The sequence below is a fragment of the Chroicocephalus ridibundus genome, chromosome 1 (genome assembly GCF_963924245.1).
Source record: "Chroicocephalus ridibundus chromosome 1, bChrRid1.1, whole genome shotgun sequence".
In the NCBI taxonomy this organism is placed as follows: domain Eukaryota; kingdom Metazoa; phylum Chordata; class Aves; order Charadriiformes; family Laridae; genus Chroicocephalus; species Chroicocephalus ridibundus.
In genome coordinates this window covers 173080076-173104106 of record NC_086284.1, presented here as the reverse complement: position 1 = coordinate 173104106, position 24031 = coordinate 173080076, and the positions used below count along the sequence as shown (strand labels likewise).

Below are 24031 nucleotides of genomic sequence, written 5' to 3'. Positions count from 1 at the left end.
TGGACAAATTCAAGCAGGGCAGAGCCAGCCTGAGCATTTAAAAAAAAAAAAATCCTGTCGTTACTTTATCTGAATTGTATTCTCAGAAGAAAAATCCTATATTGCTCTTGTGCTCTAGTCAAGAAAAATGCAACTCTGCTTTGCCTAATACCATTAGCCATTCTTCCCAGTGACAGACCGCTGAGTTATACAACTGAATTATGTAAATACTATGGGGATGGTCATGTTTTCTGGATTATGCCCTGCAAACTTCAGAAAAAATGGAAAAGTGAAATAAAAATCAAAGGAAAAACTCTTCAGGTCATATAGAGCATAATTTATTTGATAACATGTTATGGTAGAGTATGTAACCTCAAACATCCTCTGCCTACTCTGCAATGCTGGGCAGCATGTCATGGCAAGCACGCTAATTTTTATATTAACTTCTAAAGAAATGTTCTGTATGCGGGGCGATCAGTGACAGCCCTCATTATACAATTATTTTTCACAAATTTCAGAGCGTCTTAGACGACAGAAAAGCTCTCTTAACAATGAAGTATCTAAAAGTGGAAAAGTCTGATTTCTGAGAAGATATGTCCAATGCAGATGCTTTCTATGGAAAACTGAGAGGAATTCATTATTAGCTTTCTACGTGGGGACCTGTAACACAGGGACCAAGCCTAAACACAGTCAAATTGTGACACCCTTCCCAGCCTACCTTTTAAAAATTGCAACAGATTTTATTTTCATAACTTGATAGTGTGTGAATTAATTTGAAAGTTAAGTAACTCATAATTAACTTAAAAAACAGCAACAACGGATTATTTAATTCTACTTTCAAGTCTAGAAAAAAGTCTCAAAAGATCTGGAGAGAATGAAATGAGTCATGGCAGGTTTCTTCATGTGCCTTTTATTTATAGTAACATGTAAACCAGAACAGGTTGGAGAATTTTCAGTCTGGAGAACCTCCCAGGAACTGGTGTCCTAATGAAGAAAAGGGAGTTAAGGAAAGCAAGCTGGCTGCCAATAGTTTGATTTTTTTTTCCTTCCATAGGGACCTTTTTCTCCGTTAGAAACTTGAGAGCTCTACACAAAAAGAGTCCCACTCCCAGCAGTTGTAAAGGCGGAGTAGGAGAAGGAACAGGAGGAACCAGGTGTATCAGTAACTTTGTGAACTCCCTGGGCAACACCAGAGGAACTCCTGGCTTTGCAGTTAGTTTATTATTCACTTAAAATAGACTCTATCCAGCACGGTGCAAAAGGGGAGTGGAAGAAGGCCAGCATCTCTCAGAGCTCTCACTCTGCACCTTGTGGAAGATTCCCTAAGGAATTGATCTCATCTGATGTTGATTTATGTTTTGTCTTCATGGACATTGGGATATTAAGCTGTGAACAAAATATATTTACATTAAAAGCCACTTAGCCACACAATGAAGTTATTGAGCTGCTCTCTACCTTGAGCCATGTGTGCAGGTTTAGCAACCAATTATGATTCAAGGCACTGGCTCAATTTTTTTGCCGTATATGTCTCGAAGGAATTTTCATTTACCTCTGCTCAGCTCCAACACAATTACCACAAGATCTTATCTATAAAAACGCAGAACAGCTTTCACCTGTTCATTAGAGTTTTTCATTAAGTATAAAGATGAAACAAAGGCACAGAAGGCAACACCAATTGCATTAAAGCCTCGAGTGAACATTTGCACACTGTTGTGCAATTGCAGATTTAAACTATGGCATTCTTTGTTTAATTATAAAAGTAGGCCTTCTTCCTAAAAACAGTTATAGAGATGCTTGTGTTTACACATTCTTTGAGCTATTCAGTACTGAATAATAAAGCTAAATTACTGTGTGGAAATTATAGGCAATAATGGAAAAAAGCAACACTGAACTTTCCATGAAAATAAGAATAACACCATGGCATTAAATTGAGTGAGAAGTGTGAGTAACAGCTAGTAAGTTCTAGCTGTTGGAGCTTTAATCATAGCAACATGAGATTCATCTGATGGGGGGGGGGGGGAAAGATTACTATTTATTGTTTGGTTCAACCACTGAAAGAAGAGATCAGGACTCAAGACTTCTTATCCAGACACTTGTTCTTTACATAGGAACCATCTTATCTGAGTTCTCTAGACTATGCATGCTATAAAGATGCAGAGAAATATCAATGAGACTGGGACTTAAACAGTTAATTGGAATTTAAATTGGACTGCAGTCATGTAATACAAACAGAAGAAAATAAACCAGCCTAAAAAAATTGTGGGTGGTGGTGTTTTGAGAATTTTATGGGGGAAAAGATGGGAGTAGGAACATGCCACAAATCTACATTCAATATTACAAGGATGAAAATAGCACTATTGCCATACAAAAAAAAAAAAAAACCACCCAGGATAATTGTTCCATTTTACACTTAGTTGGGGTAAGACTTTTGGTGTAGATTTAGTAAAGATTCTAATCTATTATAGTAGTTTAATTTTATTGTCATGTAATAACAGTGAAGTCATGAAATACGCTGCAACATCATGAAAAGTAACAACATAATGAAAAAAAGTATTTTAGCTAATTTATATTACATAGAATTTATATGATAATTATTTCACAAATTACTTTATTAGATGATGCACTTCAGGTTTGTCTCAGTTTAATTTAGAATTAGGAGCAGTTCAAGTCATCTGACTACAGAGACTTTATTAATAGATTCAAAATTTATTATTAATCTGGAGGGGTTCTTTTGCAAACAGTGAAGGCTTCTAAATGGTCTAGAAACCCTAATTTTAAATAGCTCAATTTAAAACCTTTTAAAATTAAAGACGGTAATTTAAAAAGAAAATACTGCAGTAGTTTGTATCTGGAGATGCTTTTGTCAGGTTTCTCCTCTTCTCCAAATGTTTTCCTTTTTGAAATTTCAATCTAGTGGTGCTGTTCTGAGAACAGTACCGACACCAGGAGACAGGATCCCCTGTGCTGGGGATTCTTCACATGGGAAGTAATAAGGTTTATTCACTGTTGTTCCTTCCAAGAAGGTAGGGATTAAGTAAAAAAGAAAACTTACTCAGCAATAAAGCCAAGACAAAACTAAAATCAGTACTGAAGAGCATTTTCAGGGAGTAAGACAGATGCCAATAAAGATGCCACAAGTCCTTCCCCGCAAAAAAGCTCCAAACAAACAGCTAAAGTGTAACGAGTCAGCAGCCAATGTCCAAGTTAATGTAATTTAAGCTGATTAAGAGTTCAAACTGTCCTCAGCCCAGACATGCAGTCCTCATGTCATTTCTACATAAAGCTGTTAAGTGATATCCAATTTTCCAATAAATTGCTTAAGAGAACGATAATCAGTTAAAACACACCTGTACAGCATATGGCCAGCCAAGCAATTTCTTTGACTTACTGCATTATTTTAATTAGGCTTTTTTCCTACTTGATTATCAGTTCCAGTTTTAAAACAAGATTAATAAACCTGCTTCTGTTCTCCCCCCCAGAGTACAGACACAGGTGCCACACTCCACTGTGCTGCCTGGCATCCCTCCTGTCACTGTACTGGGTCAAAGTCCTTTCATCTGAATGCTCCTGTAATGTATCTGTCTTTCTTTTGGCTCCTTCATCCATTCCCATTGCTTCAGGCTGCAGCTGAATACTCTTCCTCTAACAGTGACAGCAAAAATTATCACATGTTCAGACCTGAGAGAGACAGGTCTGCGCTCTTTAGTCCCCTCATAATTGGCCCTGGGCTCATCACATTATTTGCAGCCAGCTCTGTGACCTCTTGGCACGGATTTTATGGCAGTGAGACTTCTCTTTTCCAGAGAGGCAGGCTGGCAGCCAGGAGCTGAAGGTGGTTTTTGTTCTAACCTTCTACTCGGGGGGTTCTGGGGAATGATGACTTAAGAACTTCTCTTAATTAGAAAGCAATCAGGAAGGGCTTAAAATCTGACAGCAGCTGTGAGGCAACTAAGAGGTAGCACGCATAGTGATAAAACCCTAGAGAATAACTAGATTACACATTCCCTAGAGAAAAAGCATGAGAAGAAACTCAATCTTAGCAGTATCTGTCCCATTGTCAGGAGCTACCGTTGTGCCCACCAGGCTACATCCTGCTGCCTCCTTGTCCATATTTTCTTAAGCACAAGGAATGCCAGCCACACACTTCATCATCACACATTTAGACAACATAGGTACTTGTGAAGTGAAAGGGGGAAATTGTAAAAGAGATACACATTGTCATCCTGATGTGTCTGGGAAACAGGAACAAGGGAAACAGTAACATGGTTAAGCTTTAATCACCATTTCACAAACCTCTAAGGAAAATCCCCTTCTTTTGTTCACATGGAAAGCTCCAGAGAGTATTCACCTTGTTGTACATGATGTCACTAAAAGCCCCTGAAACTTCACTGCTTCTCTTCACCTCAGATTCCTATACCCCTTTTGACCTCATGACGGGTAATGTTGAGGCTCTTACAGCATCAATTCGGGGCTCTCTTATCTGTCAGTGACCAGTCGTGTAATACACTGACAAAGACAGATGAGAAACATGGAGATGGCCATGCCAGAGAAAGATTACAAACTGCCAAAACTGTAGTGACTTTGTCCTTGACCTCAAACGAAATCACACTGACTGTGAAGCTGGCCCTACTGTGACTACAGCAAGCAAACACGGGGACTGTCTTCAGGTTTGGTGTCAAGCTTGGGATTGACAGTGCTCTCAAAATGCAACGTACAAGCAACCTCTTTGCCCACGTGACTACCCTGGGCCTGATTTTGGACAGCTATTCTGATCGTTTGGAGCAACTTCCTTTTCTGAGAGTTAAAATGAAGTGTTTGGGACAGCCAAGTTTGCTGAGGCCATATGACTAATGAGACCTCATGACAGCCAAAACGAAGAGACCTGCCCTCTCCAAGTTGTAGAGAGCTGTCACATCATTGTAACTTGATAGCATCTCTAAATTTTGATTAGATAAGTTCATTGCATTTCAATATGACAGCTGAGAAACACATGGTACACCATCCGGCACAAGTAACTTCCCATTAATTTGCACAATTAATGACATTCTTTTCCTCTGAGCTCTCATAACAACCAGCTACCAGAACAAAATGGAGACACATATATTAATTCAATCACTTGTACTTACTGTTACTGCTAGTGTTACTGCCAATGCTGTCATTCCTAAGGGAGCTGGCAGCAACAGGAGGAAACAAAAATGTTTTTGTGACAGCGACTCTGGAATCTAAATAGAAAATCAGTGTGTCAGCATTATGTAACTTTAAAATACAGTTCCCTCTATATAAGATGATGGGCTATAGGGCTGCTGTGATTTGGCCATAGGGCTGTTTTAAAAATCTGGCCACAGGGCTGTTTATAAAGTGGATTAAGACCCAAAAGGCAGTCTTATTAAGAGGCAAACATGTCTACACACTGAGCTGCTGCTGAATAGCTATTCTGGAAAAGCAATTGCTTTAAACAAGTTCTTCCACTAAGGCACTGATCTACTAGTTACTACAGGTGTAACTGTGCAACTGGATACGTTGCCCTAATTAAAAAGCTAATAGCTGTCACTAGAGAGAGTAAAATAAAAGATAATACAAACCCTCCATTTACTGGAAGGATGAGAATGAACTGCAGGAGCCTGGCTTGAGCCTGATAAATTTTATAAATGAAGTAAATGTGGCCCTTTTCAGGGGGGGTGGGATGAATATGGAGGTGACTTGAGGCTGCTGCAATTTACAAGTTGTCCTAGCTTCCTGTCCTGTCAGTAGTGCAATCTTAGGCTCCTTTACTGCATTATAAAAATTAAATAGAGCATTAATGGAAAATAAGAAGAACAACAATGTAAAAATACAATCCAGGACATATTTGGGATGAAAAGAAACAGAGCAGAGTATTGTGAGGTTATTTGGATTACATTAAGGAATGATGTCACTAGGAATGACAGCACTAGTTTTACTGTCAGATAGAACTCTGACTTAGAACAGAAATACAAGCTTCGGCATTGGTAGTAATTTTAACTGGCAGTAGGAAGGAGACATGGAGATACAGCATCAGATCCTTAGCATCTCTTAAATCAAAGGGAAGTCACCCATTTATATCTACTTAGATTCTGTTCCCCAAAATGAGAGCCATCTTACCATTCTCTGGTGTTTCTACTGTTGAAGGCAGAATGCAGTCATTCTTATCCAACCTGTCTGCAAACTCCTTGTAGACCTCAATAGTACTATTAAAGTGCCTAAAAAAATCCTCAGGAATGAAGCGATCTTCTTTATAAAGGTGACCATTTTCTTTTACAAAATCCTAGGGTAAAATATAGAATTCCGCTTGAAAGAAGGTCAAGAGAGATGCTCATTTCAGCACCCCAACAGATGATCAAAATATCCAAAGATGACACAACAGAGTTTAAGTTTTTAACCTGCAGAAGACCAAATTTTCTGTATACAATCTTCATAAAACATAGAAGTCCTCTGATCTGAGAATTTCAGATTAGCTTTGCAAATAGAAATAAATTATTAATCCAGTGTTGTAAAATTGCCAAGGAATGAAAGACATTCTCTCATTCTACGCTGAAAATGAAGAAACATTTTTTTTTTATTTCCCTCATTGAAAAAGTTACCTTGATTTCACATTACTTTGCGATGTTCTACATGATCCTTTTAATCTGAGCACAGGAACACAACATAATCATAGCTATTGTCATAAGAGTACAGGGAAGAGAATACAATAGCTGGGATAAACTACTGCACAGAAACAGGCCGAGATCCCTGATAATGTACCTAGAAATAAGAGCAGGACTACAAACAAGGAAGCCCAATTACACTGAGGTCTCACAAACAAGTGTGTTTGTTATGCCAGACTAAACAACAAGACTGAGGTCCGTGTTAAGATCATTGATGGTTATCTTTATTTCTTTTTACCTGACTCTGGCTTTCATAACAACTGTTTCATGTGCCAGCAGGTTGAATTTGGCCTGTGGTTACTCTGTACTCCCAAGGAGGACAGTGGTAAGACCAGGGGTTAAATATGTACTAAGGAAAACTTCCTAGTTTTGGCTCCAAAATTCTTTTATATTTAATGCTGAAAGTATTAGACCTCATTCTTCTCTGAGGAAATCAATAGCTAGTTTTTTCTCTGAATTACAGGATATTTACTTCTTCATTCTACAAAATAAAATCCCTCTTCCCCAACCACATACCAGCTGAGTGCTTCGAATCATCAGGACAAGAATAGAAAAAGAAATATAAAGAAAGAGATACATCAAAGATGGGACAGAATTCAGTTTGAAATGGAAAGGTAGGGAATGCCGAAATACTCTCAGCCATATAATGCCAACATATGGCAAGGTTACAAGGTTATGCCATTCTGAATTAGCTTGAGTGTTTCAGTCCATTTGATTCATTCTGGATGTTAAAGAGGTGCAATTACAACAGCTAAGGACTTGACAAAAATAAACGTATATGGTAGATTAAATCCTTGGCCTAAAGAACATGATGGATTTTGCCCATTTTGTTCAGTGGGACAAAACCTTCAACTACAGAACTTCTTTTTTTATTACTGATAGACTGGTTAGAGCTAAGTAAGGGATTAGAAAGTTAATTTTTTTTTGCCCCCATCATTTTCACACCAGAAAATCAGACATCTCTTGAGTGAGACTCCTGGAATCCTTCCAGCTGCCGTTGGCATCCATAAACACATGGGAAAAGGACGATATCCTCTAGTCTTTGCTGTATCTTTGTAAAAAAAAGTTTATTAAACCACGGTGAAGCTTTCAGAGCTGTGATACATACTAAAAGTATATTAATAGCTTCAACCACATCATCTTTAAATTTACATTAGGATCACTAGCAAAATGAATAATTTAAGCTGGATGCACAAGGAAGATTTCTGCCAGTTTCAAACAGACCAGAATGAATTAATTATCTTAAGGATGATGGTTACATTTTTGACTACTTAAATAACTGTATACAGGTCATTGTATATACTGTAATTCCTTGTAAGCCACTTTCCTTTGAAACAGGAGATAACGACTAGCCAATGTTAGCACAGTGTACTCAGCTCATTACTAAACAAAGTAGGATTTCAGATGTACAGGAATAGAAATGAGAACAAATCTAATGAAGCTTTGGACATTTTTAAACTATTACTGAGTACTGTGCAACAGAAAGTTTAAATAAAAATATCCAGTATGAAAGTAGGAACTCTGCATAAGATTACCTTATTTTTATCAAAAGCTAGGCATGCCATAAGATCATTAATTATCCTTGTGAGATTATTGATGATTGAATAGTTGCTTAAAACATCAGACATATCTGAAATATCTGAAAATTTCTGGAGAAGATTATGTAGACTCCTTGAAAACTCAGGCACCATCAAATGCAACCAACAGTGATTAGGCTGTCAGAGGATAAAAAGAGAAACAGAGAGGTAGATTAAATATCAGACTTTTGCAAAAACTGGTTAAGCAACTCAATGTGCAAAAGTAGATTAGACTGTCCTTTCCCATTTAAATTATCTTGAAAGTCTAAATTAAAATTCGTCTTCTTTAGTGTGGCCAACTTTCTCTTCAGTCCTTTTGGTAAAATTTCTATTCTCACTCATACTGACATATTTATGATTGTCTGTTAAATGCCCTCCCTTCATTAAATTCTTAATGAATGCTAAGCATCAGTCTGTTGAGAATTTGAGCCTTGAGACATACTACCACGAACCCTCTTCCATGCTTTCATTAACCGATTTATTTTTTTTAAATAACTATTACTTTAACAATTTTCTTCAGACTCTCTTTAAACCAATCTCAGTTTTCATTTATTATTCTTACCCTACATGACTCAGTTAACCCCAAAGGTCCTTGATGTAAATCTCTTCTGAGGAAGGTTTCCATAAACATTTTGCGTGAAATTCATGTGTGCTTTTATCCACCTTTAAACTAGTTAGCTCGGTTAACTCCTTCTCTTCGGTTTTTTCACTAAATGCCATTCCTGGGAACAGTTTCTAGATCTAAAAGTCTTTCTTTGCCTGAGTCTTGGTGAATAAAAGAGTTCTGCAGAGCCTGTTCTGGTATCTGCCGCATCTTTGCCACTGGAATAGAGTTCAAATCCTTTCACTGACACCTAGGCAGTTAGTTTGCAGATAAAGTTTGTACAGCTGTCCTTGTGATTGAAACCTGGTCATTCATCTTGCTTCCTTATAGGGAGCCATTAGCTTCCTTTACTTAGATTTACGTAACAGTAGTCAAGTAAATAAAAAAGCCACGCAATCCAGGAAAAAAACATAGCCCAATATGGTCAGCAAAAATACGGGTAATGTATTAGTCACACCGCAACATGTACCTGGAAATCCATTCCCAATAAATGCTGAATTTTTAATGGTAAATGTTATGGGAATTTATTCCATATGTGAAGTTTTTTTTTAGTGGTAAAAAATGTCTTAGGATCATTAAAGCCTGCCCACTATGAAGATCTTGGCCTGGCAACCCCTAAGTACTCTCAGTACCACTAAATCAGTTTCCAGTTGCTGACCAGTGGATGGGCAGCATCCACTGAATCCATCCATTCCACCTTCTGAAACATACGGGAAAGATTTGGTGTTGTATCTGCTCCTAGGCTTAATCTCATTTTACTCAATTTCTGCCATAAACCTGCAGACAGATTCTTTATTTAAAACCCCCCCACCTTATTCACTACTGTCAATACCATCACTTGGTGAGAAATTACTTTCTCGGTGACACAGGTGTTGTTCTGCCTTGATGTGTCAATGTTTTTGATGAGGAAAAACACACTTCACGCTTTTGAACATTACCCACACTGTTAGGCTTCCAGGCTTAGAGAACCAAATGGAAATACATTGTTCGGCTCCACCTGACTTTTCACTTTTGCGTACAACTCTCACACACTGGTAACAAATGGCAGGTCAGTATTATCACCTTTGGTAATTACCTCAAGAATGACTTAAAAAAGAATGAAATAAAATGTGAAATGGATGGCGTTTGTCTCAATTCTGCTTCCCTTTTCTCCCTCAAACACAACAATGGGAAGGGAGATGCAGAAGTAAATAAATCACAGAAAGCTTGTTGAAAGGTACTCCGTTCAAGCAGCATGCCTTGTGCCACATCCCATTGCCCTCACCGGACAGACAATATGTTGTCCTCTGCCCTCGTGTAGGAACATGGACACAGAACTTCTGTGCTTCCCTGAACTACAATCTGGAAACCCTTTTCTCTCTGAGGTTTTGTGGGTGTGCATACTCCTCTGGCAGGGACTAGCAAAACCTTGCTGCTTCTCCTAGTGAGCATTTGGTGATTCCAGCAGGGAATCTATTTTGTTGCTCCCATGGTTTAGCATGTGCGTGGGAGTCTCCTCACTGAACCGTTCTGACCTACAAAGCTGTATTTCACGAGAGCTTCAAGTTTTCTTTTCAGTAATATCAAGCTGTGCAATCACTTGTTTCCTCAATAGCTACCAAACACATGGATGAAACTGTTGAAATTGAGAAATGTGATGTTGTTTGCAAGGAGAAATGGGGGCTTATCTCTGCTTTTTTGTGTAAATGTTGACCAAGATTTACGTTTTAGGGCAACCGCACACCTGACTTGCCTTGTACTTCCAGGTAGTCCTCATTTAGCTTTTTCTCTCTACATCTATCTAAAAGTTTCAAGTTTGTCTACTTTTCTGAGTTCAGTCTCTGCTACTGCTATCTTTGCCTTTTAACCTTCGGGTTAGACTACACAGTTCACTCTATGCGAGACTACTTTTAAAGCCGCTCAGATGCCTTGAGCTAGTGCATAATGCAACAACCCTTCTGTTTAATGGATCAGGTCAGTCTGTTCCTGTTATATGCACTACACTGGCTTCCCATCTGCTTCGCGTTCACCCTGCCTTCCTACCTTTAGACATCTACATTTGAGTCACGCTACCTTGAGTACATTTCCCACCTTATGCACGCACTGAAGACTGAAATCTATTGGAAAAATATTGCAGAGCACCATTTCAATCCTCTCAGAGCTGAACAAAGAGCATTCGCCTTATGCAAAGATGTGGGTCTCCCAGCTTGCAGGGGCCTTGTAGAACCCAGAGCAAAACCTACTTATTCAGCCAGCCTTTGCTGTGGTATGCATAACACAACCTGAAATCCCCAGAGAGGAATTTGGCAAAGTGGGATGTGAATACCGCTGAATACTTCCTCCTGCGAAGGCATGTGGCCAAGAGCTGCACCTTCCATCACCGTGACTGAAAGTGGTGTACAAGCAAAGGGAATACGGAAATCCCAGCTCTAAGCTTCTTTTCTTCCTATTTATTTCTTGGCTGCTCGTTGTAAATGTAAACTGGACCTAAGTTTCTGGATATGATGCAGCAAGATGACATGGCATTTAAACTATAGAAAGGAAACTGTGTACTGGCAGCCAAAACTGAACCATGGAGTGAGGTAAGAGTCAAGCAGTGAGAACGACCAGGACCCACCGCTCAAGCAAGCTCCCTGGCCTTCTTCATCTGCAGTGCCAACCTCCCCAGGAGTGCAGTGAACAGCCCCGATCCAGCCCAGCTCTGACCCGTCCGCTGCTGGGCTCGTCCCAGAGTCCGGGGAGCAGCGCTCTGGCTATGGCTGCCCTCCACAGATGTGAATCTTATCATATCAGACACCAAAATAACTGAATTTCAAAAAGCACCGCAGCCAGGGGATGGTGGCTGCCAGTCTTACTTCCCTTTTCTCTGGGTACCTGCTATTTTCACAAATGGAATTTTTTCCATAAGTTTTAATTACATTATATAGGATCTTGCGCCTGACTTCCATTGTATTTTTTCTGCAGTTTTTCTGCCTAAGGAATCAAGTTTAAACTGAGTTTCCTAAATTACTCTATGCTCTAGTAAAAGCCTTGAGCTTCTGACAAAACTCATAAGAACACTGCCAGATCTGCCATAATACCTCATAATCTCACAGTTTAGGGCACTTCACTATCCCTCAGCCTCCTTTTCCTCCAGCCATCTTCTTGTTATTCAGGACTGAGAGAATGTTGCTCCTGCCATCGTTCTCCAATATCAATACGGAATATTGCTAGATTTGCTATGATGTTGTAGGATAGGATGCATTTTTATATATGTATTGCACACAAATTGAATTTTCATAATGAAAACTTTGTACAGACACAAAACAGCTTCTTAGACTTACCAGATGATTTCCAACTACTGATGTATGTCTACAATAATTCATTGTTAACAGGCACAATATTGTTCAGTTTTATTTTCAAACTATTGCTTTTCTTACCTTTTTTCTTTCCTTAAATCTATTGTTTTAATATATTACAGTAGAGCATTCAGCATAATTCCTACTTTCACCTTGTTTCCTTCTCTCCTTTTTCTTGCAGTGTATGCAACATTCAAGAGAGTATTTTCAATACATCATTCTAAACCTATTTTTTTTTAATTAAAGAAAAACATTGAAAGTATGTAGTGGAATAAGCTATAAGATAATATGAAAAAGTTTTTAATACAAAATGTTATAAAATTTTAAAGAACGTAGATGATGCTTATTTGAAAGTATCACTATGTATTAGCTGTGGGATTATATAGAAAGAATAATACAATGCATGTTTGAATGAAATAATGTCCTCACTTTCTAATGGTTTGTTTAGTTACTGGTGCTACCATTTGCTGAACTTGAGGTTCTCTCTATTGGCTCCTCAGTGTTTGTTGTGCTTTAATGGCATTTCCACTGGCTGAAATGAGAAGGACATTCTACACTATATTCCAAAGTACAATTAGAAAGAAACTACTTCCTTAAAAAAGCAACAATTTTCAATTGACAGCATGAAATAATACCATAGTTTGACTTTTTCCAGAGAAAATGTTAAAAAAATTAAGATGAAAAAACATTTTCCTAAGATTCCTGTAATTAGAAATGTTTTAAGTGACTGCAGGAATCTCTCTATATTTCTTTTAAATGAATACTTTTGAAGCATATGAAAAGTGAAATAACCATTATTTAATTGTAACTTAAGAAGTCATAGGACTAGGTATAAACTGTTATGGCCATCACTGGTTCCAGTGGGCTATTTTACTGGGATTAACTTGAAGTGGTTGTACATACCAGACTATCCATCTTCGGGACATATTTAAGGGTTATCATATAATCATTTGGGAGATTTCCGACCTACAATAAACAGATAATAAAAATGTTATTACTGACTTTGCAAAGTAAGATTTCATTTCGATCACTGTATTCAACAAAACCTATAAAATATTCAAACAAATTTTCAGTAACCTACCATTTAGAGCTTACAGTCAGTTTCCTGTGGAACTGCTACTGACTCTTATTTGGTCACAAGTGAAGCATCTTTCCACACCTCTGTAACATTCCCAGATCTGATGTGATCATGTTTAATGCTACCCCTTCCCAGCAGAATTAAAGTCAGTAATGTGGTGAGGAGAAGCAATCTGAGGTTATTCATTACTGCAGAAACTCCATTGCATTTTCATTTTTTAATGGCATGTCTTGAAGTGTTTATGTGACAATTTGTATGTAACACCAACTACTCCAAACAGCAGAGGACCTAGTAGTTTCTAAGCCTTTTTCCTTCAAATAACTTGCAACTTCAGCAAGCATTTGAACCTAAAGAAATACTTGCCTGCCTTGTGCTTAGTTACGTATCAGGTCATAAAAACGCTTGAGCACAACTTCAACTTTGAAGCTGTGCCTATTACTAATGATAAGCAATGTAATTATACCACAACAATGTCCTGGGGCAAAGGAAAGCTTCCACAGACGTAAGCTGAGCGCAGCTTTGCAGATGTAGGTGAGTATGGGGCGTGCTGAAGCAAAGACAAGGAGTGGAAGAAGGGTTCTCACTGAATTGTACAATGCAGTATCCCACAGATGGGATCCAACACTACCATGAGACATGGCTGATCATCTAGGGAATGTGCTCAGTGGGGAGATGAAGAGGGAGGTGCTGCCACGATCCACAATCTCTTGAAGTACTTTTTTCAAAAGTTTTACCAATGCTATGATGCTTAGTGATACAGCAAATCTATTTTCTTTTGTATCAGTGAAAGATTCAATTTATATTGCTCATCCTGGTTTGAAATACATTTAGTCAAAAGACAATAAGCACTTACATAACTCCTTTGGTGATCCACAATCTATACTTTGTTCAGCAAAATATTTCTACTTCTTCAGGTTAAAGATCATCCTGTTATGGCTGCTTTTGATTCTGCTGCTATAGCAACCAGCACAGGGATATTTTTTTTTCCTGTGCAGTTTTTAGGTACTATTTTGTTTGACACAACAGAATGTTTTATTTGTTAATTAAAATTTAGTTTCAATTAAAAATTAAAACAGCAATTTCAAAATGTTATGGTTCTAGAAATAATCAAGGACAATACTTATGCACAGTCACTAGTGAATTCCAAACATCTTTTTTATTTACCACGTGGGCTGAGTGACAATCTTGCAGTTCAATGACATCTAGCTTTCTCCTATAGCTTTAAAAACCAAGTTTTATACAAATGATCCTGGTACATTCCTTTCCATAGACCAATTTTCTTTTTTCTTTTTATTTTTTATATACACATTCTGAAAGCAGCAGTTGCAGAAGTGCCACTAAAATTCTCTGTATCAATTTCCATTTACTTGGCATTTTGAGAGTTGATTCAAGAGGCTATAAATACTGAAAAATATTGCAATACATTCTTTCTTTCTTTACAGCATCTGATTTATTCTAAATCCCTATCCACAATTTTTGTATGTTTTTCCTTCCTCTAAAAACACCCTGACATCATGACACATTAATAGGTAATCCAGTTTCTTTTCCAGCTTCCTTTGCATGCCTAGAGAGGTAGGATTAGCTGCACTTTAAGCAGCAAAGATAGCGGAGACGCTACTGTATGTGCAAAAGTTTCCCATGCTCACTCTAGAGGGATTCAGTACTTAGCAATGTCAGCAAAAGCACCATTCTTTAAGAAAGGTCACTGGAAGATTACATTTGTTCCAAATCAATGAACACTACAAGAATTGATATGCATTATGTATACAATCTACTTTACTGGCATTAGAGCCTGTCAAGCACTTTTCATGCACAGTTAAAAAAATGTAACTGCCCACGAGCTCTTACAGTTTCTCAAACAAAGCCGGAGAATACAGCTCAGCCTCAGATATTTTTCTCCTTGACAGACTGTGAATCAGAAAAGATATTTTTGAATTTACTACTAAAAATGAAGATCGCTGGGGGGGAGGGTGTCAAGCACAAAATATATGCCCTGCCTCAAGACGAAACAACTTGTTAAAGTTTTATTGATTTTTTTATTAAACTCCACATGCCAGATGCTCTGCTGATGGTAAACGATGGAGCTCAAAGTGAGGGAGTTATATTTGTGTCCCAGTTGGACTTCCCAAATCACGCATAGAAAATAGGGTAGAGCCCCCAATGTAAGAGTGAAGGATGTGTTTGTACTAAATCTGTGCATTTTGTACTGTCTTGCTTTCCTGAAATGAATCTTGAAATTTCCTTGAAGACTAACCACCAAGACTCTGATCCAAAACCAACCACTTGATTTTCAACTGCTCAAATGATCCTGAAAGGAACGAAAGGACTCTGCGTATGGTGTCTTTGACTGCTGTGGGTGTCAACAAGGAGCAGAGGACAAGAGGGCTCTGAGCTGCCTGAGCAAAGGGGGATGGAAAGTGACTGTCCCTTGAAACTCTCTGAGTCCCAGAATGGCTTTTTTGGTTCCTGTACTCAACTCCTTGACTACAGTGATAAATCTGAGGGCTACAAAACACCTGCCTGCATGACTTTCCTTGGTTCAGACAAAAGTAACCGTTTTGATGATTATAGAGAACGTCAACTGATAATCTTGGAAAGTAATGTGTGGAACTATAGAACTAAAATAACCCTGCATTGCAATTAATATGCCACAAAAAATGTCTCTGATTTAGTGGGTGTGTGTAGTTGTAGAAATCCTATCAAGGTTTGAGAAGAGGTGAAGAACAGACGTATGTCTTTAAATCCATATGAAACCAACATTAAGTGCTATATTCCCAGTTGCAACAAAATCTCAAAGTGGGGAACGTAAGATTCCTTTTGACATACAGAGGTCTGAATATTTAATACAGCACTGCTAACATTGCATAACCCAAATATACTTTTAAAATATGCTGATGGTCACATAGACGGGGAGATGAAAAAGGGGTGTTGTAAAAGCAATTTGGGTTCCATACACTACTCTTTCATCACAACAGCGCAACAGAAATTAGATGATTTATCTCTGCAGCTTTGAAAAGAGAGCTACTGCTTTTGGAAATTCTCTTTATTGTGACTGTTCTGAAAATTTTAAGAAGACAAGCATAGATATCATGATTATTATTTTTTTTTACAGACCAAAGATAAAGTAAGTCCTTAAAGTAAAAATTACCATTTACCATGGTCAGTGATTTCTCTTTTACTCCGAGGCATATGATGGGAAAACCATACTTTCCTTCCTGCTACCATTTCTACCCCGCATTTCTCTCTTCCTCATCCTCCTTTCCTACTCTTTAATGTCTCTGCATCTCCCTTCTTTGCATCCTTGGCTTTTTTTTCCTGCAGGAGCTTCCACTTTCTGTCCATCATCTCTGCAATCTACTCTATCTATCTCATCTGCTAATGAAGCAGTTAATAAAATCTTCATCATTTGGCTTACGACAACATGCTAACGATTTCCGTTCACACTTCTTACAGCCATAGTGGCAGATTATCTGCAGGATAACAACACTGGATCATTTTTTATAACCCTTTCACTCAGGAGAGTTAGATCCATTTAAAAATAAATATCAAATGTTGCAGAGAGTGTAAAGTACACATTTACAGCAAAGATGCAATGTGAAGGCAAAGTGTTTGAAACAGCGTGTCTCCAACAGGCAACCTGATCAGTAAATGCTGACTGTTGTTTGGGCTTCCAACATTCAAAAGAAAAAAATTACTTTAGAGAAGTAGATCATCGTATAAGAAGTATCTTAGATTTTGTTAATGGATGGAAACAAAATATGTAGGTACATTCTATAGACACTGCACAGCTCAGTGAAAATGCTACTCATATGTAAAGTTGATGTTCATATTTAACAAACATATATACAACAGATTCCCAATTCTTATGCAAAATCAGACTCACAATTACAGCAATGCAGCTTTCTGACGACTTACTGTGCTGAAAAGAACAATGGGGACAGGCTTTATTGACAGGTGCTGCAATTACAGTTTCATAATACAGAACATTTGTTCATCAAGTAATGTGTTTCCCTCCAGACATCTTCATTAAAAAAGAAGCAGGAGTTCAAGCAATTGGTAATGCAGAATGAATACTCTTTAAATACTTTCATTCTCTATAGGTATGAAATTCTGCTCTTTTAAAGTTCACGCTATTAAAAAACAAACAAACAAGATTATTCTTTGCTTCTTAAAATCATTTTACTTAGGACACATTCTTCATATGACAAAATTATATTGTAAAGATTTGAATAAATTCAATCTTACAGAAAATACAAGTTTTTTTGTATGAACAGATACCTGTGTGATTTGGTCTTAATTTGATTAATGCTCTTTGTTATTGATGCTTATTGTTACTGAATCCGCTCTTTCTTTCCGATTCTAGCTTCTGGTATGAGTCTAGTATGATGCTAGTGAAAAGCCAGGTTAACACCACTGAAAGCAAGTTACACCATACATCTGTCCTCAATTTATTACTCAACACAAAGTTGATTGGCAAATGACCCACATTTTCAGGCACTGCACTGTGTGCCTTATTTATTCTCCAACAGCTTAGGCTTAGTAGACATCCCTGGTCTATATTCACAGAAAGAGTTGACTAAGGCATGTTCTTCTCATATTCCTAGAACACAATACAGTCGAGCAGAACACAGCCACAGCCATGCTCAGGGGTTTTCTGCCAGTGATATAAGGGGTTTATGGTACTTTGAACAAGAAGCCCTGAACCAAATAAACAAATAAAGACTAAGATGTACAAAGCTACAGGCAAAAGAGGTTGGTAGGTAACTGTGGCACTGTTTTGCAAGCTGTAGGTGAACTGCAGTAGAGGTAGGGAAGAATAGAGTAGGAAAAAGAAAGAAGAGGGATATGGATTCACGCTGCAAAGAATTCTAGCATGAGATAGGAAGAGGATGAGAATGTACCTGAAGCTCATCAAGGAGCACCCTTCCTGCGGCCACAAACAGAGTAGCAGATACCATGGAAATAATGAGGAGAAGCAAAGAGGGCAAACTCAGCATGTGTTAAGACATCACAGGCAGTGTTAATAGTTAGAGCCTTTGAAGACAAAACCAAGAAGCTTGCCGTTGATAATGAAAAAAAGGAGGAACAGCTTGAAGGAAAAAAGTAGAAGATACAGGGTCAGAGCAGCAAATTAACAGACAGAAGGGCAAAATTACAGAAGTTGAAGCCAGAAAAAGACTTTTCAGTAAACTGGATTTTTATCCACCAAGGATTTGAAAGAAAAGTGAATTTTTATGGACAGAGAGCTACAAAAACTTTTTTTTCCTATTACGACAGAAAAAAACCCCAAACATGGAGGTTTGAAAAGTGAACATACAAGGATCTGTGAAGCATCAAGAGCCAAAATGGACACCTTTGTTATAGACCCGAATTGCTGGGGGGAGATGGTGATATACATTTACAGTGAGGAGAAAAGGCACAGAGAAGACTAACATTTTGGGGAGGTGAAGAGATCATAATCTGCTTCAGTGGAGGATTCAGGCCATACTGAATCTAAGCTGATGTCTGAGCATTTGTGATGAGACAGCAGGAAAAGAAGCCAATATCCTGAACTAAATGATGGGACTACTGCTGAACGGCAAGTTTATTGCACATAGATATGGGACTATACTCATGACTATGGACAAAAGTGTTTAAAGAACATGACAGCGTGGCTGAGAATAAAGCCGTTAGAAACAACTATCATACCACTCCCAGCAAGTGTGATAGAGCTTGTCGATAACATCACAATAACTGTGGGCAATAACTGTACACGTAACATTAGCTTCTGTGAAATCCTCGGTGCTACAATTTGTTCTCAGTGTGAAAGGGGAGGACATTTATTAGACACTGTATGCAGCGCACAAAGTCTTTGGATCAGTGGAGAACTAAGACTTTTAAAGGCCAATAGGATCAATAACGAACCCGACACCCTATGGGTGCTACATCTAATTTTGAAGATGTAAGTCATCAGAATATCATTCCTTAATTCAATGAGCATATTTTGTTTCAAAAAGGAGAAGTGATACAAAAACATTTAAAGTAATTTATAAGAGTTGAACAGTCTCCTGAACTATATTTTTAAGCAAAATCATGTTAGAGTCCGGATTCTATGTACTAAGACTATACTCCATATAGCATAAAAAAATTGTACTCTTTAGCAAAGTAATGTGATCTGTCAGGATTCTCTGTGAACTTCTCCCTTCCCGTATTCATACTGTCAGCTAGTGATATTTTGTTTTAAAAGTACTGTAAGCCTTATTATATTTTTTTTTCATTTTGTTCTCAATGTCATGTTGTCATGGTGTAGCATTTCAAAAGAGAATAACTAACTTGGAATATAGTCAGTTCAATTGAAACCAAGAGTTCTTATACTAAATTTAAGATACTAAACTTATTTCCATGTTATCATTTTCAATTCTCAAGTGGCTTTATAGAAATTATTTCCATATGAAAAATCTATGCAAATATTAACACAGACAAAATGGGGATACAGACTTTCCTTAAAACATTCTCAGATGCACAACTCAAGACAGAGAGAATCCAGGTGTCTGGGCTTTGTATTTTCTGCGTCTCTCTGTTATTTCTCCAGCCCAAAATATCTTTAAACTTGCCAGTTGACTTCACCCAAATTTTGCATTTAGTAGTGAGATCTGAAAGGTATGGGTGACAGTCAGAAGAAGGATCGTACAGCATCCTCACTGAGGAGTGGGAGAAGCTCAGTCCTACCCGGCTGAGTCCTACCCTCAGAAGCGCAGGGCAAGCTGGACAGTTGGCAGAGGTTTTCTTCCAGGACAAGCAGCACATACACCGCAATAGTCGCCACACGAAGTCCTTCCCGCCCAGCCAGCAGCCCAAGCAAACGGGGATACAAATCCGGCAAGATCTCAAAACATTGCTCAGGCAGGGATCGTGCCTACGGGGACACGGGAGGGAACTAGTGACCACGCTGCATGTGGAGAACTAAGAGGGAATGTGGAGGAGGGTGGGCGTATGGAGACATAGTGCTGCAAAAACTGCAGTTCCTGGACTGGTCTGGAGGAAGGTGTAGGAACATGATATGGAAAGTCACAGTCAAATTAAAGACTAACCTAATTTTTATGATATTAGGTTTCTTTCAGAATTTATTTCAAAAGCAATTCTGATTGCTCAAGCTGCATGCAAATTTTTGTAACCTGCTTTTATACATTCTTGAAGTTTAAGTGGTACTAAAGGGAAAGTTAAAGCATTTTTTCTGAGGATACATAATTGACAAAAAGTTATTGCTAACCCCGTACCAGACAATTTCACCAGCCCTCACGGGATTTCAACAGGTTTAAATCAAAGCTTAATTCTCTTTCAAGAGATGAACTATTATCTTGAATAAACATGCCAACACACCAGAATTCTGCCTAAAAGGACTAATGCACTAAGCATTTGAGTAGGACTATAGAGCACCCCAGAGCTTCACACTATGTGCCAATGTATGTAACAATGCCCGAAGAAAACAAGTTAAGAACATTACCCTGGCAGAAAATGCAAGGGACTCCAAATTAAGTGCTTGATAAAATTAATGCTGGTTATTGCAACTTTTTTTCCATAATGAAGCCATAATTTTCATCTACATCAATATGTAGATGAAGGTATGCTTGTTAAGTTTCAGTATATATTCTTTCTTAAAATCTTTGGTGTTAGATCCTGCACTACTGCAAGTTAGCATAATCGCTGACCTCAATAGAGTGGAGTAAAATACCAACTGACTTCACACACGGACATGCAGTTTTTCACGTTAATGCACTGCTCGATTAAGTAACAGTTAAAATGTACTTAAATGAATTCAGTTTGTGAGTCCTTCAGACTTAAACTTCTAGGTACAGCAAGTAGAGAGAGAAACAGACAATAAGTGTAGCCCACTCACACCCAAAGACTGTGAGAGCTGTTCAATTGTTATTGCCTTGATTGCTACAATGATGCCTAATACTATTTTTATATATGGCACAAGTTTCCCATGTACCTAAGGTAAAGACTTCTGGTTCATTTCAGTTGTGTTTGCTGCCAGTCTGCTCCACACAAATCAGACACACAAAGACAATAATCTTTCATCTACACGGGAAGCAATCTGATCCCATACAACATTTGAGGAAATCAAGAATTTTGATAATTTTTATGGAAGTCTGGAGGGAGGAAAATACATATGTACCTATGCTCCAGCTTATCAAGAAGGTCAACTCTTCAATGAACTCTGAAACTATTCTCTAGTCTCTGCAATAAAGATTTTGGTTTTGATCAAGTGACAGACATTGATGGATTTATTTATCCTTTTTTTCATATTCCCCTGGTTCTAATATAGATTTACTAACTTTGCTTAAAAATTTAAGTGCCATTATCTACTGATTATTGTTTAACATAAAGAATAATTTAAAATAAAAGCTACTTACCAATTTTGCAATGTCATTCACATCATCTGTCACTGGATTCCCGCAGGAACTCTGGGCTTTGACAAGAGGATTAAGTAGGAGTAGTTGAAGACAAAAGCAAGTGATAATCCAAGTCTATTTATTAAATAAAAAAAAAAAAAGAAATCCCAAGTAAGTGATCTCCAAATGTGAAGTAAAATATTGTACTGATGTTTTCATATACAAAGTCTAGATGCAACAATACCCTTCAACTTTCATGAGGACATAGTCGTACCATTACAGTATAACATTCACAGCAGGGATCCACAGAAAAGCACTTAATTGATCTTTTCTGGAGGCAAGTGACTTCAGAGTAATAAAGGAAAAAACCTGGTATTGAGCCATCGCTTAGGTGAGTTTCTGCAAAGTTCACAGATATTAAAGAAGAGAATGAGACAAACTTTGCAATATTCTTCATCATAAAGCTAAATACTTGCCATTCACCTGATAAGGTATTTGATAAACCTGTGCCTCTAATGTGATAATGGATGATAAGGAATAAAATGATACCACACCACAGCGAGATAACAGGAGAAAGTTCACAATCACAGCCACTACATTCGGGTACTTTACACTGCAAGCTAAACCACAACTGGACTCTGCCCAAATACTGAGACCTCAAGAAGCAATACAATACGTTTTCTCTAAGTGACGTGCCCTGGCCTCTCAGGGGCGTCAGCCTGGCTTTGGCACTACGTTCCCCTCCTAAATCCTATTAGGAACGGCAATGTAATGTACTCACACAGGCTTGTGAGACTCAGCCAGAAAAGCACCAGATAACTAGCTGCGATGCACCTGGGTGTCTCCTTGGCTACACTGCCTGAACTTCCTCGCCTTCTGTTGTTCCTTGTGCTTCGCTGGTTTCCCACAGAGCCCTGTGCCAAGTTGAAGCTGCAGATCTTTATTTCCAGAATGTTAAAGCATTTAAGTTATGGATAATCAAAAGTTGCCTCGGGTTGTGAAGCTTCTTGTGCCAGCTGTCAGCAGGGGCCGATGATGGTGTACATTCACTGCAAGTATGGAATTTGCCTGTGCAGGCTCCCGAGCCTCCATGAGGGCAGGACTGAGACCAGAATTTGCTTTTGCACAAACCAAGATGCATCTCAGCCTCATCTGATCCCTGCAGCAGGCAGAGAGCTCCCGTCTCCAGCCCTGCCTTCGAATACTTTCAATTTAAAATCAAAGCAAATCAAACAACACAGACGAGGCTCTTTAGGAAAGCAGAAAGAGAAAATCACAGATTTAAAAGATTAAGTATTATTATAGTAACCTAGAGGGGCTAAGAAAGCATGATAATAAGGAGTGCTCGGGAAACATGACAGAACTGTGCCAGGTACTTTCCCTAGAGCTGTTACATGACAAGTAAATCTCTCTCTTGTACTGTCTCTTAAATCTTATATGTATCTTACATCTCAAGGAAAACTGGTCATTTGCTCTCTTAGAATACGATTTCCTGACTCATTTAGGCAAAAGCAGTGTGGGCTGCTACTGCAACAGGCAAACCAGCCTCCTCCCCCTGCCTCTTGCACTGGCGAGATGGTTTAGCCAGCTGTACCAGGCAGGCAACTTCCGTCTTTGTTTTCCTGTGACATTTTTTCAGGCAGACCAGCTTTCTGATCCAGGTAACTGAGACAGCAGAAATGGCCTGTTACTGATGGGACAGGCCAGGACTGCCCGTTTTGGTGGAGCCTGCACTTGGCTTTCCCTAAACTACCTTCAGATGCCACAGGTTCATGATGATGGGTAGACTTACACACAAAGAAATCAAAAATATTCTGTGCAAAGTACATATTCAATATGCAGCATGTCTTTTGAGAATGCCTCTTGCTTCGACAAAACTAGCATTCAGAAATACTTTTAATTTACTATTTGTACAAATAATTATTGAGAATAATTACCTCTGTGAAGAATTGAGAATAAGTTCCTAACTTGAAGTTAGGTACTTAGCAGTCTTTCTTACAAAACATCTGTATCTTATGCTATATGAAACTTTACAGTTTTACATATATGAACAACTCAAGCTCTGGGGAGATGAAACAAAGATGCTACTAGTCTCTGAGAGGACCTTTGAGAGCTCCTTGCAGTGTGTAGGAGCTCCGAGTTGTTTAAGAACTAGCTTTAAGTGGTCAAAGAAACGTCTCCCTCGCCTCACATAAGCTCCACAATCACAGAGGAAACCAAAGGGGACCTTAAGTTAACAGACTACTTTCCCACTAGTGATTTTTGGAACAAAATTGTTATAAAAAAGGCAAAAAGTTCATAACAGCTGGTTCCAAAATGGCCTAACTATACTGCTTTCAAGAATTAAAAAAACGTAGTTCTACCTTCAGCGTTAAACAGTACACTAGCAGTTACGCTCGCTGGGGTTCCGGGACATTTCCCTGATGTGTTTTTTGGAGA

At 38.4% G+C, this 24031-nt stretch overlaps 1 protein-coding gene across 2 annotated transcripts in view; it reads right to left on the bottom strand.

Moving 5' to 3' along the window:
• KITLG (KIT ligand) overlaps positions 1-24031 on the bottom strand; it is a 55808-nt gene that overhangs the window by 8469 nt on the left and 23308 nt on the right. The window contains exons 2-6 of one of the 2 annotated variants that reach the window (XM_063322826.1): positions 21614-21727; positions 13043-13105; positions 8177-8356; positions 6100-6262; positions 5106-5201 (exon numbers count right to left, since the gene is read on the bottom strand). In XM_063322826.1, the coding sequence (XP_063178896.1) occupies positions 5106-5201; positions 6100-6262; positions 8177-8356; positions 13043-13105; positions 21614-21727 (616 nt within the window). The remainder of the gene's footprint in view (positions 1-5105; positions 5202-6099; positions 6263-8176; positions 8357-13042; positions 13106-21613; positions 21728-24031) is intronic. The other variant, XM_063322827.1, reaches the window with a different exon arrangement.